Source organism: Echiichthys vipera, assembly GCF_963691815.1.
Source record: "Echiichthys vipera genome assembly, chromosome: 2".
NCBI classification, from domain to species: domain Eukaryota; kingdom Metazoa; phylum Chordata; class Actinopteri; order Perciformes; family Trachinidae; genus Echiichthys; species Echiichthys vipera.
In genome coordinates this window covers 11310981-11329369 of record NC_139827.1, presented here as the reverse complement: position 1 = coordinate 11329369, position 18389 = coordinate 11310981, and the positions used below count along the sequence as shown (strand labels likewise).

The window sequence follows — 18389 nt, the reverse complement described above, 5'->3', positions numbered from 1 at the left end:
CCTATTTACTTTAGAATGAAATGACCTCTTAGAACAACTACAATTTCCAATCCAAAAAGCCTTCGCCACAGCATCCCTATGTCAGAAAACTCAAAGCATACAAAAATGACCCTTACGTTATAGTGATGAGATCTTAAATAAATTATAGTGTGGTCTAACAAAATTTTAATGGAAAGCATATTGAGATAGATAACTTGGTTTGACTTGAGTTGAATCTTGAACAACAGCCAGAAAAGGGATTTTGATAATGATGTTAAAAGATTTTTTAAAAAGTGTTTTGTTTTTCTTTGTTTTTTGTCTCCGCTAATAGCAAGACAAAGAAGCAGACAGCAGTTTCCTCTTTGAGCCACTAATGTGAATTAGGGCGCACTTACACTGTCCTTCCGCACCGGGCCAAAACAGGTTTTTCGGCTAAAGCCTAGTGCGTTTGACCAGTGTGAGTGCACCCGCTCCGCGCAGAACTGCGGCCAGCTGGCCGTCCACTGCCCGTCTGAGAGAGGTGGGCTTTTGTAGAGCGGGTTTGCGCATGTACGAGCACGAGCCTGCGCACGTGTACGAGCACGAGCACGAGCACGAGGCCTACGGCGGTTCTGATGTCATTTATGTGCGCCTGTTCGGACATAGAAAATAGAAGGACGGACCATGCGCGGACATTTAACAACAACAATGGCGGCGCAAGGTTCACGTTGGTATGATGCGGAGGTGGAGTGTTTACTGCAGATTTGGTCGGATGAAAATATTTAAAAAAAAGTCGGACAAGACCTACAATCTAGGGCTATGGAAAGATTTGTAAACAAAGTGACGCATTGCGATGACGTCATCAATGCGTGCGACGTGTTACGACGTATAGGCAGGCAAGAACCATTGGCCGAGGCCCAGGCAGTGTGAGTACAAATGGGCTGGCAAGCGGGGGGAGAGGGAGGGGGGAGACAAGTACCCTAAAGCCCGGGGCACGGTGCGGAAGGACAGTGTGAGTGCGCCCTTACAGTCTATTGCTCTATGTGCAACAATGGCTGCAGTTAAATGAGACCTATTTCACCTCCTTCCCACAAAATTATATTTGTTTCCAAATGGTCCAGTCATAGAAATGGAATGTTATTTCTATGGATCCAGTATATTCTTAACAACTTCAGTACATGAGTTGTTCTAATTCTGACTGGGCTTACAATCTAATTTTGGGGGGGATAAAAGACTCTGTATAAACCCTGCTAATGATAAGGACTTCAAATACAGTGATAGAATACAAATCAGGTTTCAATAAGGCATCTTCATGAAAGGAAATCAAAAATATAGTCTGCACACATGAAAATCACCCAAACAAATGCTGGCCAGGCAACATTTGCTCTATTATTTAAGTAGCTTTCTCACCTTCTGGTAATTCAGAGTGATTGCTCCTCCGACATGGTGAAAATGCACTCACATAGGCTTGTGGTGGCATGGGTAAAATCCAGTTCATCAATCAATACCTATTACCCTACTGAGTAGGAAACAAGATTAAGCATAAGACATGGAGAAGTGGATGTTGTGCCTCAATTATGTGCTATGTGCTTAAACCCTCAGGTCCAAACCTTTTCAGCTTTATAAGAATAGTTTTCTTATCCATTTCAAAGCAGGATTAAATTATATTCTTGTCATGTGATGCATGATTTTGTCAAAATAACTTGACATTTTTTATATTTTTTTGTCAATCAACCCCAGGTGCTTATGAAGGAAACAAATATCAGACAGTCTTTAAGTATGACTGCTCCTCTGATAAAGAAACGTATACCGACAGAAACTGTTACTTATTACTATGGGTCCTTTATATAACTAATGGGAAGCTTTGCTAAAAATGGTTCCCAGACTCAACATGTGTCCTAATTCCTCTTGTTCATACAGTGCCCTATTCAATCTGCATACTCGGAGGACAGTTTGTGAGTGCAGATGGCAGCCCACTCTCAGCCGTGTGAACCAAAGCCGTACTAGGGATAAAACCAGGCTCATCTGACTTCAGGATATGTTACTCCCCAAAAGTTCATCTAACTCCCACACTATCTCCTTGTTGTTTGGTCTTTCAGTTTTTAACATTGCTTTTTCTAGATATGAAGGTCAAAATGTTGCAGCCTTTACTCCTCCTCAACCTTGACACTTGTGTCTGCTGCATTCTTTCTTCTGATTACCTGATTTCTCTCCTTTCCATCCTATCTGCCTTTGCTTCTCTTGCCCTCCCCAATCTAAGCCCTTGCTTTTGAGTCACACGCACTTGTCAAAGCAGCATCGTTAGAATTCAACACATTCCTTTGGCATGGCAGACTTGGTTCACATGACCGCGCTGTTCCTTGACCGCTTAAGAGAGGGGCTTAAACAATTCGCCTTTCAGCCCCTATTGGCCTGTACACACTCAAACAGTGCAGTTCAGCCAAATGTATACAAGTACATAAAAACAGTAAAACATAGACTGTGGCATGTATTACGTTTCCAACTAACCAACGGCGGATTTTTCCAATTTGTAACTTGTACCATTTAGTAAATTATTATGTGCAACACAGATATTGTTATAAAGCTACAGCCCATAAATAAAAATTGCCACTTATCTAAATTGAAAATGTGTCTGTTACACCCAACACCTGTTACTAAACCTGCTGATCATGAAATACTTGCAAAGTTTAAAGCCAGACACTCACACCTATGTGAGCCTGAGCCTTGTCCAGGAGGAAATGTGTACAATGTATTAAATTAAGTATTATGTGAATTTAAAACTGCTCTATGCCAAAAATCAAGCAAGGTGCCTGAAAACTTTAAGCCCTGAGCTTATGTTGAAAATTCCCTTTGAACTTCACACAATATTGGGCAGTACTGCACCAGGACATCACACCACAGAAATACTATTATTTAAAGACCATAATGTTTTGTGCAATTATGAATTTTGTGATTCATATTTCTGTTGCATTTACCAATATGACATGTCTTCTGTATTCCCTGTATAAAAACACAAGTGAATTGGGTATATATATGGTACAGTATATATATATATATATATATAAATATACACACTGTATATATACACACACTAAACTATAATCTTAATTATAATTTTAAGTCAAGTAATACAAATTACAAACCTTAAGCTCTGCTTGGACAGTTTGTGGTTGGCTATCCAAATGCCATGGGCATGAGATGAGACAAAGACGTGCAAGGTATTCCAAAGGTTTCCACCAGCAATAAGCATAAAAATAAGAGCAGAGTGCCAGAGAAAGTTCCGACAAATGCCAAGAAAGTAGGTGGACAAGGGGAGGAGGTCCTCCACACTCTCAGCTTCCAATCAGGCTGAAAATGAATACTCTCTGAGCGCAGGGGTTTGCTGCATCTGTGTTTCTCTGATTGTGTGAGTGTGTGTGTGTGTGTGTGTGTGTGCGTGTGTGCGTGTGTGTGTGTGTGTGTGTGTGTGTGTGTGTGTGTGTGTGTTTTGTCCACGTCCTTTGGCTTGAGGCCAGGCCAAAGATATCGGGCAGTACCATAGTAACTAATGCAATCAGGGACGGTGGCCATAACAGGACCAATGGTGAATAGCAAAGAGCCATCCATCTCTGTCCATTTCTGATTCTTCTGAGAATTCCCACTCTAAAGCACAAGAAACAAACTGGTTTAAAAACTAAATGAAATGTTTGAAAAACAAATAAAAAGATAAATAAATGACAATAAGATCCAGACAGAATCTTTTTTTTTTTACTGAGGGCCTGTCTGAGTCACAGTAACTTGGGAAATTACACAGGTCAGTAGCAATATTTCGCATCTAGTCTCCAGGCTGACACCCCAACACCCCCTGTCTAACTCAGTCTGTCCTCAGGCCGGGACAAACATGCACAGATTTTGGGGCACACGCAGCACAGAGGGGAAGAGAGGAAGAGGGGCAAAAACTACCATGACAGCAGTGGGCTATATTAAGGGGCTGCAGACACAGCGGCTGGGGTCAGATCACACAGCACCGCATAACTAGAGTGCCAGCTGCATGTGTGTGTGTGTGTGTGTGTGTGTGTGTGTGTGTGTGTGTGTGTGTGTGTGTGTGTGTGTGTGTGTGTGTGTGTGTGTGTGTGTGTGTGTGTGTGTGTGTGTGTGTGCGCGTGCGCGTGTGTGTGTGTGTGTCTCAGGTGAACCTTTGGAGTTAAATGAAGCTGCACATATATCTTCATACCTTCAAAGGCTTCCTCAAACCTGATCACTCTAACCATCCAACATTTTAAGGTGCTGAAATTTTCCAAGGAATAAAACAACAATTTTCTAAGAAAGTCTCTTTTAAAAGCTCAATTACTGGTACAATCTTTTGGGAATCATATAGTGCCCTGCAGCTGGATGTGCTATTTCATTTGTTGTTAGACATTTGTAAAACAAATAAATAAAACAAATCCCAACTAAAAAAGTACACTACCCCACAAAGACCTAGGTCACAAGACATCAGGTAGAAACAGCTCGTCTTTGTCAGGACAACTCCATATCATGAACATCGCATTAGCCAATATTATTTCCAGTCCACGATTTGTAGCCCAGAGGCAAGATTACACTGAGAACATCAGGTCAGAATGTAACTTATGTCAAGTGTCACTGCTGGTTTAGAAATTTCAATTCAAAAATCAAATAAGACTTTGCAGACACATAATCTTAGAGCTGAAGTGATTAGTCAATTAATCAAGTAGTCAATCAACAGGATTAAAAAATTATTTTGGTAATCGATTGATTACTCATGTCACATTTAAGCAAAAATGGATTGGTTACAGCTTATGTTTTAGCTCCAAATGTGTACTAAACGAAATAGCTTTGGTTTTCGACTGCTGGTGAGACTAAACAAGGCAGTTCAAGATGTCACCTTCAACTATGGTTTACTATTTTCTAACATTGATCAACTAATGGATTAACAGAAAATAAAAAGATCAGTTTAGTGAAAAGAATCATTAGTAGCATCCCAGGTATCCCTTTTACTTAATTAGTAACCCTGTTTCATGAGACAACCTACGATAGTAACAAACGATTTGTGTTCTTCTAAGATAAGATGATTAAATGCAGCATGCTGATCATCTGGCAAAACACAGCAATGAATGTTATATGTTATATAAAATTAGTTGAGAGAGAGGCTGCATTAAAGTACAAACAGGTCCATCTGAACAAGGCAACTAGAGGTCATTTCATAAAGCAAGTGTGTTAAGTCATTTGTGAGCATATACGTAACCCTGGAGACTTAGCTAAAGAGGTGATTGAGTGAGATTAGAGGGCCTCCTGTTGGTGAGCAAGGCAACTGGTCATGACCTCTGGTTGAAGCCCATCAAGCATCACATGCACACCTCATCTCCTGCTTAACAGGTGTGTGCAGACTGCTATGCTCATTGCATCTACAGTGACAATAAAGCTTAATGTTAAAGTGTTACTTATAAAGAGAGTATGCGTCATAGGCTTTCAAAGTATACAATTCTTCAGTGAGTCACTGATCACAAGTGAGTCATCTTTTGTGTAACACGGTATGTAACACCTAGGGAAACACAACATGGTGTATAGACTGGATGCCATCAGGTTCACCATCACTCTACTTTTCATCCTCCTTTATTAAGACAAAAATTGGAAAATAACAAGAAAATAACAATATAAAAAGGCAGAAAGGATAAACGGAGAAAAAGAGGTAGAGTATGGGACCCCTCCTCTCTCTTCACCCGCCATCTGGTAGCCATCAACGCCTCACACAGGAAGGGGCGGCCATGCCTTGCTGGGGCGCCAGGGAGCGGCTCCTCTTCCCTCCCGTTGCTGCAGAAACAACAATCGGCCAGTGCATTGCAGTGCAGTCAAGCCTATCCTAGCCTAAGCTGCACAAGCAGCAGCAGCCCAGGACCAGGCGCTCATAACCCAGCAAGACCAGCAAAGAGGAGCACAGAGCAACCTCACATTCCTGCTGTCTGTGCCTGCCAAGAAGCACTGGGAACGGAAAGAAAGAGGGAGAGGACAGAGAGCTGCTCTCACTGGAGGCTGCTTAATGGTGTTGCTTTGAGAAGCACTCCAGTCTGCCTCATCCCTTTTGCGTTTACTTCACTTTCCTCAACAATGATGACAAAGTTATTGATTGCCATTGTTCTGTATCACCGCCTGAATGTCACTGCACGCAAATCTGTAGCCCTACAACATTAGTCTTGAAGATGTTTCCTCTGCTTTGCAAGAATTCAGGGAATGCACATTATCATAAATTTGTCCCAACTTCTGTTTGTTCTTTTTTCCCCTGAAAATGACACACACAAACACACACCAATCTGATGGGAACAGAGACCCATACAGCCTTTTTTTCTAGTTAGTGTAGACCATCTTTGGCCATCTGTGTTCTCCTAACAGCCCTGTTTTATGTCCAGAACAGACTACAGCTCCACTCTGGAAATAGAAAGCAGCCTTATGACACACTATTTTTACTGCCTGGTGTCATTAGCTGAATAGTTGAAACATGAGAAACAATGTAAAGCAAGTTTGTGAGATTTTTAGAAAATTCAGAATCTGTGTCCTATTAATGTATATGACAATCGTCCTGATCAATCTCAAATTTAAAAAACATGGTGAAGTGTACAATTAGCCTTGCCAAATAGTTGAGAGGTTTCCGTCATCTGCACTTAATAATAGCTGCACTTGAAACTGTTCGACTTGGCACAGTGACAAACGGCACAAAAGGATCATTTTACAACTCAGCAGAATCATATTCCAACAGAAAACACTCACAAGTTTCAAACAGGAAAACCAAGTCTGCATGAGAACCAGTTCTCTACAGTCACACCGCGAGCTGCTGGTGGACTTGGCACACAGGACAGTAAACAGCTGCACCAGGCAAAAAGAGACACATCTGTTTACAAAATGCTCCATGTCAGCCTTGACCTACCAATTCAATCCAACAATCTCAGTGCTGCAGTAAGGCAGGTTAAAAAAAAGGATACAATAAAGTTATATTCAACACATTTGAGGGAATTGTGCATAATCTGCACATAAGGAGAAAAACACTATTCTTTTTCATTTTAGTGACTTCATTACAGTGTAGCAGTATGCATGCAAATATATTTTAACCAATAACATAATCAGCTTGTTGAAAGTGTGTACCCTGTGGCTAATTTCTTATTGATCCCCCAATTATGCCCTGCATCATCAACTTTAAGATGAAAATAAATGAATAAACAGCATACTCTTTGCTCTTGATAGAAGTTTACAAGATGGCAGCTAAACAATCATCTTCAACTTAATTTAAAACTGTAAATGGGTGTGTGCTGGTATAAACATGGGTTTAAACAATGATTTACTGCACTTTGAAAAGCAGTTCCATTACTTACGAATCTGCATTAAAGTAAATACACAGATCTAGGTTACACGACAAACAATTGAAGATCTACCATTAAAGGAACATTATAACACTGTGTCTAGACCGCAGACGTCCCATCAGCGGCGTACTCGTGATGTGTATCGATAGCGTTCACATGACACTGAAGCAACTGTCTGAACTAGTTCTGTCTGCAACAAAACTTTCTACTTGTAAGTGAGTAGAAATTAAAGACAAAAGCTGGACCTGACTCAAGGGTAGTTTAATGTACTTTTGTATGTGTTCTGATGCAGACAACTAGATCCTGCCAGACGCTATTTACAAATGCTGAAAGACAGTGAACTAGTGACTATGTGGCATCAGTGAGACGAAGATACCAGGGCACGGATTTATAAAGGTGTGTTGTACGACTGATTCTGTTTTACACTTTTCAATAATTGAAAAACCCATTTCTACTCCCACGGTAGCCAGTAATGGACATAGAAATGTCCAGAGTCACTTGTTTGTCATGAGGAAAAAATTACACGAAGAATGATGAAACACACAACTTTTAAAGTTATTTAAAATGAAACATGTAATTGCGCCTTTGATTGAAATGTTACAGATTGCTGTTTTCTCAAGAATAAAATGTGTCCCGGTTTACATCCTGTTGCAGTGTATGAATAACATCAGCTGACAGGAAGTTAAATAGGACCCAGGTTCCTCATCTCTCCCTTTATCACTTCATGCCTGGTCTGAAGTAAGCGTGAGGTGCAAACATTCTCACAACACATGCTTCTCTTGCAACTACCTGTTTGAGTAGGAAATGGCGTAGGCATGGTATTTGAGCATATGTATTGTTTGTGCAAAAATTTGTGGGACTCAGAAATACCACTTGGTATACTATACATACTTTACTGGATGGCCCCTTTGGGTGACTGGAGTGATGTGTGGATAACGCGCATATAATCACGAGAACAGTGTAAAATAGAGATAAGTCTGATGTTAATTACACATGTCAAAACACAATCTCACTTATGTGAGGCTGCAACACACTGTCACAAAAATGTTATGCACTGCTAACTTGGGCTTTGCTTTTACTGTATGTTTTGTTTTTGTGGCGGTGTTTTCCTTTGTGATGCAACAATGGGATTTCAGGCTTACTACCCTCTATAAATATCCAGAAGAGACATATTCATTTCTATTGTGTTTTGAAACACAGGCCTATACACCAGTTTGTTTCATAAAATATTTCAACTGGGGGAAAAAACACAACATACATTCTGCTGATAAAATTATCACTTTGAGAATCAAACTGAATTTTCACCCTGTTTGTGAGTCCTAACAGTCTTACTTTGAAACCTTGCACCACCAAGTTAGCTATGATGCAGCTGATACACCTATGTATAACACAATAACGATAGTCTGTGTCTCGGACAAAAGTGGGCCGGTAAGGCTAACTATTGTAGTACCACGGATATTAATATTTAATGGTGATTTGTTTGTAATGGATTTTAAATAATTAATGGCACATGCAATCCATTTTCAAGCTGTGGCAGATCACACAACAGTTCTACTCGCTCCAAATGGAGAGCTGAGTCGTTGTGGCAGTCAGGACACGGTCCAGTCATTTTTCTTTGTTAGCCTAAGAGGCTAATGCTGCACAAGTACCCCTCTGTTTCATCTTATTCGGTTTGCTTGTTTGTTTGTTTCTTCAAGCATGTGTGTGTGTGTGTGTGTGTGTGTGTGTGTGTGTGTGTGTTTGTGTATGTGTGTGTGTGTTTGTGTATGTGTGTGTGTTTGTGTGTGCGTGTGGGGGGGAGGGGGGATCAACAGAGAGTGAGTCGTTTGTTCTCTGTTCCACTTGCTAAGCAGATTTAATGAATCCTCTACTTAATCAAAGAGCTATGGCTTTGTTTTCGTTTGACCGACTCGTCACATTTGTTGCATACTTATTTCTCTTTATTTTTCAAATGACAATTGCTTCCAGTCACAGACAGAAGTAATGTCTTATGTCTACAGCGGTGTATGCTGTAAATGCATTCTCCCTCACTTGAGAGGACCAGCATGGTAGATGTCCTCAGTCTCCCTTTACAGCCATCAGGGTTCGATATTTTCTTTCTTCGGTCTACCCAGCAGCCTCGTGCTCCAGCACTGCGGCCCTATTAAGGGCTGGATGAAGTGTACAACAAAACTCTTATCTGTTCCTTGTGGGTACATGCCATTAGACTACAGGGATTATAATGGTCCATATTGAGTTGAGAAGTGGAGTGAAAGTGTTATGACGTGACGTCACATAGGCGACATGAAATGTAGTCACTCTCATTACACTTTTTCCAGAGCCTTTGACTGAACAATCTTACAATAAACTGTCAAACACTTAACATGAAAAATTATCATTTAATTTCGCAAAATTATATGTGTAGGATAGAGAATGACTGGGACCAGAAAATAATAGTTGCATTTCAATAGACACCAATGTCAATTTTTTGGGAGCTGAGGTCCCAATGGAGTCTACCTTATAGCTATGTGCAGTGGGAGGAAAGAACAGAACTATATGTTTAAAGCCAGGGCTTCCTGAAAACTATGCACTGAATGATCAACAGAATGATTGTGTTTTATACAGCAAACTATTAATAAATAAGCATTAGTCCTCATTGTGTTGATATGCATGTTTCTTTGTGATGAACTAAGATAGAGAATAAACGCAGGACAAAATGGAAGCATGTCACCATAATAAATGGATATTTCAATATTTAGGTGACAGCTGGGGAACAAAAAGAAACTGACACTAGCAGAATGGGTTGGTGGGCCTCCACTAATGTCGGTAAGTCTGTGGTCCATATTCCTTTAGTTACTGCAGCCTTACAGTATATTGGTGCAACCAAGACGAAAAAAATGCTCAGCTTCTTGTTTTAACAAGAAACTTTTCTCGCATGTCGTTTTTGTCCATCGTAGCCATACCATCATCTGCTTAACTGTTAATGCTGTTTCAGTTTTCTTCTCAATTACACATCCTTTTAATAATGATATCAGGTGGCAATGTACTGTCAAATGCACATCATCTCTTAACAAGGTGGTGCTGAAAACAACCTTGCAACTTCAACCATGCGTCTCACATCCCTCTGATAACACACTGATACCAGTCTTCAAGCTGTTTTTTTAAGATAGTTTTACAAGTGGACCTGGACAGAAATTTACAGATTGAAAGGTAAGAGAAATGAAAGAGGAAAAGGAGAACCAGATGGAAAATGCAGTGTCAATGAAATGTAAAACCGCAGAGGATTCAGTTATGACAAACTCTGGCCGGGAAAAATCCTACAAAAGCAAGTGTGGTTATTTGCCTTCAAGCTGCCCTTGAATGAGGCATTAAGGGACAGGAAGTGTTCCTTATTTCATAGAGAATTCTGACTGTAACAATGAATTAATCAATTGCTAAGGCTGTTTTGTAAATACTACATAATTCTGTTTATTAAATTAGGATTAAGTTGCTTAGGAAGCAGAAGAAAATGTCTTAATTCCATCTGTCACTCTCTGAATAGATGGAAAGAGAAACAACTCTAAAACATTGATCCCCTTAAGTAAAACCTCAGATAATTGGTCAACATCAGTTAAAGTGACCAAAATTGGGAGGGTTTAAATATTGCCTTCTTACACTGATAATGCATAAAGAGGCAAGATTCTCTTCACCTTTGAGCTCCACCAACCAGCAGCAGAGCCTCAGGTGCAAACTTTGCCCTGAGTGGTTACGCAGGTAAGCAGGGGCCCCCGGCTTCCAGTCTACTGCTGCTCAGTCTGGGAATTTGATATACAAGAGTGCTGAAGGAGGTGTTCTGTTAACTTGTTTCAGAACAAATGCAGTTTTCTTGAAACTACATGATCTTGATCATCAGTTTAAATAAGATAAGCCAACTGTTGGGCAAATTGCATGAAAGCCTGGGTTCAAACTGAATAAAAATAGAATCAGGCTGAAAACATTTCACCTTTGGTAGTCTGATTACTAGGAAAGGGCACATATCCAGGAATTTTCTGCTTGTCCGTCAAATTCTTTATCATCACGTACTAATAAATTAATTGATATACACTGTGGTAGGAAACAAGTGCATAAACGTAACAATGATGAACACAACATATCTGGTCACTTGAATGGTGCAGTAAATAATATTTTTAAACCAGTTAGATGTGTGGGAATTTGATGTCCCAATTTTCTGAGCAGAACCTCAGTAGGTGGTGGAAGACAAAATCTAGTAGAGCAAACATCTGAAATTGAAACTAATGTATCCTGTATGTGGTTTAAATTGAAAGCAGAGGTGGAGAAAAAAGGCTTATGTGGCAGTGATCTGATTTTAGATTAAACTTGTGTCCAATACATCTTACATCCACTCAAATGATGGAACCAACCTCGTAGGATAGGAAACTAAAGTGGTCTTAATTGGACATTACTCAGATCCACCGATTTAATCTATGAACCAGTGACATGAAGATAGCATCATCTGACATTTCACTATGCCCGATATTTAGCACGGCAATCACAAGCCATTCTAACTTTGCCAAAAGGCCCCATCATATGATTGCCACCAAATACAACACAGCTTACACTGAAATACCAAAACAACTCCTAGATTCAACCCTAAAATGATCCCACTAATCATTTCAAGGCTGAAACCACAATGCTTCATTGCCAGCTGCATGATTTCTATTTCAGAAAAGAATGAACTTCTCTATTTATTTTGAGCATCAACTCTAACAGCTGGTGGTGAGTTGCTACATAGGTAACAGTTGAACAATTTGTCATCTGCCAAAAAAGGATAGTCAGCACTCCATGGATTACACAGCCTCATGTGACCAGGCACTACGAACTTTCACAGAACGGGGAACCGGGCCCCAACCACCAGCCTTTTTGTTCATCAGTATTTTTAGATTCCATTCAATTCTAGGCAGGTCATAATATAAACCTTAAGAGTTTAGCCAAATGAGTTTTGGGGCTTACACAGATATTGACATTTGAGAGTTTTAAAAAACTTATAATGATAAAGGCTATCACCCAATATCAGTTTCCACAGAAGATGCATAACATTACATTACATTACATTACAACATTTAAAACAAACTGCTATGGTTCCAGTAATGTTTTGTTTTTTCAAATCAAACCAAAAAGAGGGACAGACATATCTGCAAAGAGCTAATGATATACTGGCATGGACAATTTATTGGTTGGGCTCTGATATCGAACCTGCTGTTGGTGAGAAAAGCTGGAATTGCCTTTGGTGAAAAACAACTGAGAAAAATCTAATATTTGATGCTGGGGGACAAAAATTTAAAAATCTGTTAATATTGGTACCATTTTTGCATGGTGTAAGCTTAATAGCTCAGGTATCTGACATATATTAAGTGTAGAATTGCAGTTGTAAATGCAATGATTGTTGGGCCTACACTGCTTTTTTTATGCTCTTATGTAGACTAACGAATTGGGCCTCTGCAGCCATAAACCTAACAATCTAGACAAAAAAAGGGTGGTGGTGTGGGCATAAAAAAAAAAGGAAGTGAAAAGTGGCTTCCAATGTTTCCCATATTCAACTTATTAGCTTGTAATGACTAATAATCTCAACAATACAAAGCTACTAGAACAAAAGAACATAGTTGTTTGCAAACATTATAAAAAAAATAACAGAGAAGTAGCTGAAAAAAACAAATAAAACCAGAATCAGAGCGGTTCCCACGTTCCACATAACATACTGTGGGATGGCCTCCTGCTATTCTATGCAACTCTCTCCTGAAAACACTGGTGCAGCCAGATGCCATATACCCTTGAGAACAATTAAGTCATCCACCAGCATGCTGTCATTTACTCTATTGGGAAAGAACAATTTTGTGACATCATAGCCAACACTTGGTTACCAGGATTATCTCAAGTTGCAGAAGTGAGAATTTTCCATAAGTGTTAAAGTTCTCATTCCTACATAGTGAACATCAGTCACCTTAAAAATGGTTTATCCTTCCTACAAATGATAAAAAAATTACGTCACCTCTGGTCAGAATTCTAAAGATTTTACTGATAATCCCCAATGAAGGCTGCACTAATACAAGAAAGGTGCTCACAATTAGGTTGTCAACTAGGTTTTTGACTTCCTCCGTGTAATGAATGTGAGAAAGGTTAGATTTTCACTTCATTGGTTTCAGAAAAAAAAAAACATTGTCAGTCCATTGGACCTGTGGTTTTGCAAAAACGTTGCAGGCCATGTAATTCAAATATCAATAACAGAGATATTAACTGATGCACAAGGAAGCGTTTAGTCTTGACAGCTAACCTGTGCTAATGAAGCCCTTTGCTTTTGCATCACTGCTGCTGTCGACTATGACATTTTTCCCCGTGTGCACATTAAATAAGCAGAGAGAATCGCACACACAACAGTGATCAGTCACTGCCCAAGTGAAAAATAAATGGCGGAGAAAGAGACGAGTATTGTCTTCAGTAATTGCGTATTACTTTAAAGACTGCAACAATGAAATATGCGTAAGTGCATGAATGATCAGTCAGTTAAGGGGCGGTAAACAATAATTATTATAGCACTGAGTCTAAGAAACAAGTTAATTATGCACATCTGACAACTTTTTACATTGTTTGAAATGTGCAGGAATGGGGTCAATGAATGCCACAGTTGTTTTGTAAATCATTCAACCCTTGGCGTGACTATATATATCACCTTTGACACAGAGAGTACTGTCTGACTGCACAAGCATTGCTTCCAAAGCTAATCAATATATTGTGTTATTGGTCCAAGAAAATCAAATCCTCAGAGGTAATGCTGTGAGAATGGATCGCTGTGAGATGGCATCAACTAGTCATTAAAGAGGCTGTCTCAAAGAAAAGAAAGCTTCAGGTTAGATCCTAAACAACAACAACAATGTGGCCTGCTGAAGCGCCCTTGGGCAAAAGCAATAACAATATTAAAGAGAGACTACAAGAATACTGAGCTTAGAGAAGTCACACAATGTTTCAGGTTCAGAAATGTTCAAAACGTATTTGTTAAAATGCACACAAGATGAGGCCTACACACGCCTGTCACTGCAGCCCAACCGTGCACATGAAGTGTCCAGGGAAGAGCTGGCCCTTTTCATGTTTAATGGGCTATTTTATTACAATGTAACAAATAGGATATTTAAAGTGCACTTACGTAACGTCTCAACTTTTTTTCAGGAGGAGACTTTCTCAGCCACCCTGAACACACCACATCTCCCCCACTCATATCTGCTCCTTTCTTGCTCTCCCTGGGAGTTGGAGCGGAGATTTGCTTTTTTTTGGGCTTCGTTTGATTTCGGGAGTGTCGTCTGATACCTGGAAAAGAGAAACCGTTGACACAAAGCTCAAACGGTGAAAGTTGAAATACAAAAAAAGTTCAAGTGTAGTATTTTAGAGAGCGATAAATACCGTCACTCCTTCTTCGAAAGTCGACTCACCGACACGGCAATTCTCTGAAATGCACACACCAGATTTTTCCACGAGTTGTAGTCAAATAAACGGGTATATCCAGAGCTGTGGAGTTACTATAAACCTCCGCGGCACCGCCTTTAGTACAAATATCAACGGTGACTTGTGTATTTTGCTCAAACTGGAAAGCTGTGTGGGGGCAAAAAAAATAGGCGCAGGCAACTCAAAGTCGCTAAGTTTTTTGTTGTTAAATGTAACGCCTCATGCTAATTCCCGTCAAAGTGGAGCGATTCCCAGCTGGCGATATCAGATGTAAATGCCCCACCACAGTGTACCGGTGCATAGTTGGTCGTTTCTGCGCAGATCTAAACAATCTTCACCGTAAACACAAGTGGTTCCGCCGAGCTTCCTTACCAGTTTACTCCCATGGTTCCTTAATTATGATTGACAGGGTGGCTCTCCGTCTTTCCCTAAACTCACCCTCCTCTGGAACATGGCGGCGTCAAGCTAACGAGCCCAACGGTCAGCGGCAGACAGGATGTTCCAGGAATTCTTTCAAAATAAACGTTTGTCTTGTCCGGAACGTTAGTTTCACAACGGCTATCGAATCGTACCGATGTTAACGGCAAATAACTGTTGTCTATTGTTCTTCATATTATTATAACATAAAAAAAATTACAATTATTATAAATTAAGTTTTTTATGTTTATAAATTCATATTTTGAAAATAAGCTAAAATGTGTACTTTTGAAATAAAAAAGTTTACATTTCACAATTTGTTTGTTGGTGTCAGATTATTTATAACATAATTATGATGAATACTGGTTCTAGGGGCTAGGGGCCTAGGACCCCAGCAGATTCTGGCCTCTGTACATTTTCTATTTTAGTCTGTGTTTGATAATATTTGACAACCAAAGCTTCCTATTTTTATTTTTCATTCATTTTTTTTTTACAAGGTTATCTATATTTTGACGCGTGGATTACATCATTTTCCTCCTTCGCAGTAATAACGTTTTTCGTGTTTACGACGACGCACACATTGCTCCCTTCAACATCCGTCATTTGGATATTTTGCTTTGAAAGTTCCTACCGGATGTCACATAATGTAGCTCTGCTAACTTTAATACTACTTTAGCGGACGAAATGGGGAGGCGGCGGCCTGCCTGCCGTGCACATAGAGCTTTAACCATGGGACATGTAGTTCAACAATCGATTGTATTCCTTCCCATAAAACAATAAATGGCTGTGGAGCGGTTTGGTAGATGAAATAGGATGTAATTGAGCCACATGCGCCTCTGAGTGAATACAAAAAGTGGCCACAGACAGTTGCAGAAAAGACAAAGAGACGACCCACCTCAGTGTGAACCGAAAGGTCCCGCGAAATCATGCACGTGTAATCTCCACTGCAGCCTGTTTGTGTTCATTTAAACATCATGAAATAGGTTTAGCCCACTATTTTGAAAGACATCTTCTGTAGTATCAGATATTTAGTCTTTTTGACATGGTCTCTAAACTACAAACTTATTTTGTGGGCATATGATTATTTATTTAAAGGGATTTCTAAGCTGGATCAGTAGTTTTATAGGCTACTGTAGGCCTACACCACAGTGGTAAGCAATGTATTATATGTATAAGGTTAATTAGGCCCTACCTGGTCTGGATCTGGTTTACCACATCTGATCAATAGCCAACTGGACTCAACAGAGCATTCAATACTAGTCTAATCTACTAGCAAAGACATGATCCCTGTGGACCCAGAATGGTATCTGAGGAATCTTATTGGAATGCTATTGTAATGGTAAACACTCCACCCAAAGGATGTCCCATGTTGGTCCCTGATTAATGACTTTGCCATTGTACAGACACATTACCTCTTTCAACTGCCACAGTATTGATGAAGAAATAGGGAGCAATTAAAGGCTGTAGACACAACACACCAGTTCTAGTTAATGAATATTCTTCATATCATATATTTAGTACTAGTCTAACACCAAATAGCATGTGTGTAATGTCCTTGATGCATCAGGTTTTATGAATTGGTAAGTCTAAGACATTTTGTCCGTGGGGGTGTCTTAAATGTTGTCTCTTGTTGCTGTGTTTTACAGTTACATGGCCTAAATATTTAGTTTATGTGGGCTCCATCGCATCAATGTCTTCAACTGAGGACATAAGTCACAGTCCATATTTGCTGTCAGTGCATGCCAAATGAATGTGTTCATAGAAAAACTCAAACGTTTTTCTATATTAAGATCTAATATCACATGACATTAAAGAAACAATATAATAGCATACTATTCCCAAGAGTTAACATTTCAACAGAAGTGAGGAGAAAAGTGTAATGGTTTGGTTGATTAATAATTGAGAATCATTGATTTTTTTTTTCTCCCTCCAATTGCCCTTTGAAAGCTTTAGTGCAACTGCGGTGTTTTTACCGTATCAATATCTAATTAGTAACAAATGGCACCTTTGCAAACAATTTGCAATTGCTATATTACAACTGTTATTGGTCCTACGCTTGTGGGAATAAGTGATTGCATTTGATATCTCAGTTCCCTTTTCAGCCACTGCTTTGTCTATACTCACTTCCATTTGTCCAAAAATAATTTGCAATCAGAGCAAAAACACGATACATATGCTTGTTCTGATGAGTTATGCAACAAAATACAGTTCTACAATTTAACATCAACAAAGTTGCTTACATGCTATAAATCTGCATGTTTAGAGTGGGATTCTTCAGGTTTGCAGTATCAATAAAATACTGAATTAAACATTTAACCATTTTCATTTTGAAACATTTAATTAAGAATAAGTAGTATCTGCAAATCCATCTTGCCACATTTTTATCTGGCTCCCAGAAGAAAACTGGCACTGGTGATGACATGGTCTATATAATGCAAAAAATAATACAAATTATATACAGTAGGTGATCTATCCAAGCCATAAAAACAACCAAATCAAAAAGTTTTCAAGATATAATACAATATTTGAGACGGCTCCAAGTGGTCAATATATTGTCTGCAGTTGAAATGTGACAAGTAAGGTCACAAGACACTGAGGTAAGCTTGAGCATAACAACACACGCATGACTTTGGTGTTTGGCTCATTTACACAGAAATGAATTCAAGGTTTCCAGAAACCATTTGCTGCTTCATCTTACCGTCACTCAATTGAGTATTTATTAGTTGCCTTTTATCTTCATAATTTCTTATTTTTTAAAACATTCGTATCATCACTACATGTGTAGTTTATTCCCCAACATCTACCTCTTTGACAACATACCACTTAAAATAATGTTACCTTAAATAACCTGCCTGGTTAAGTAAGTCTGTACAATAAATACTGGTTTGTTTTTACTGTAGCGACAGGGGAAGCCTTTATGAATATTAACACAGTACAGCTGAGGTGTGTATCCTGACAAATTCCTCTTCAAAAATATGCATTAAATATGAAAAAGGCACATAAAATCAGCATGAAGACAAGTCTCCCTGAATGATCAGAGGAGTGCATTAAAATAAGCTGTGAAACAGTTAAACGTGGCCAAATACAGTTGTAATTTACTTCTCTGTAGATCACACTACCTATTAGTGGGATGGCAGCATTCAATAATCATACTGAAAGTGCCTTTATCTTGGAGATTGGCAAATACAGTTTTCCCCATATAGTTTTGTGTTCCATGAT

At 39.3% G+C, this 18389-nt stretch overlaps 1 protein-coding gene across 5 annotated transcripts in view; it reads right to left on the bottom strand.

The window, feature by feature from the left end:
* Nucleotides 1–15174, bottom strand: part of gab1 (GRB2-associated binding protein 1) — a 51505-nt gene extending 36331 nt beyond the window's left edge. For 3 of the 5 annotated variants that reach the window (XM_083931338.1, XM_083931341.1, XM_083931343.1), the window contains exons 1-2: nucleotides 14712–15168; nucleotides 14458–14618 (exon numbers count right to left, since the gene is read on the bottom strand). In XM_083931338.1, the coding sequence (XP_083787464.1) occupies nucleotides 14458–14529 (72 nt within the window). In that variant the 5' untranslated portion in view covers nucleotides 14530–14618; nucleotides 14712–15168. Of the gene's footprint in view, nucleotides 1–14457; nucleotides 14619–14711 lie in introns of all 5 variants that reach the window. The other 2 variants (XM_083931339.1, XM_083931340.1) reach the window with 2 other exon arrangements.
* Nucleotides 15175–18389: the final 3215 nt, after the last annotated feature.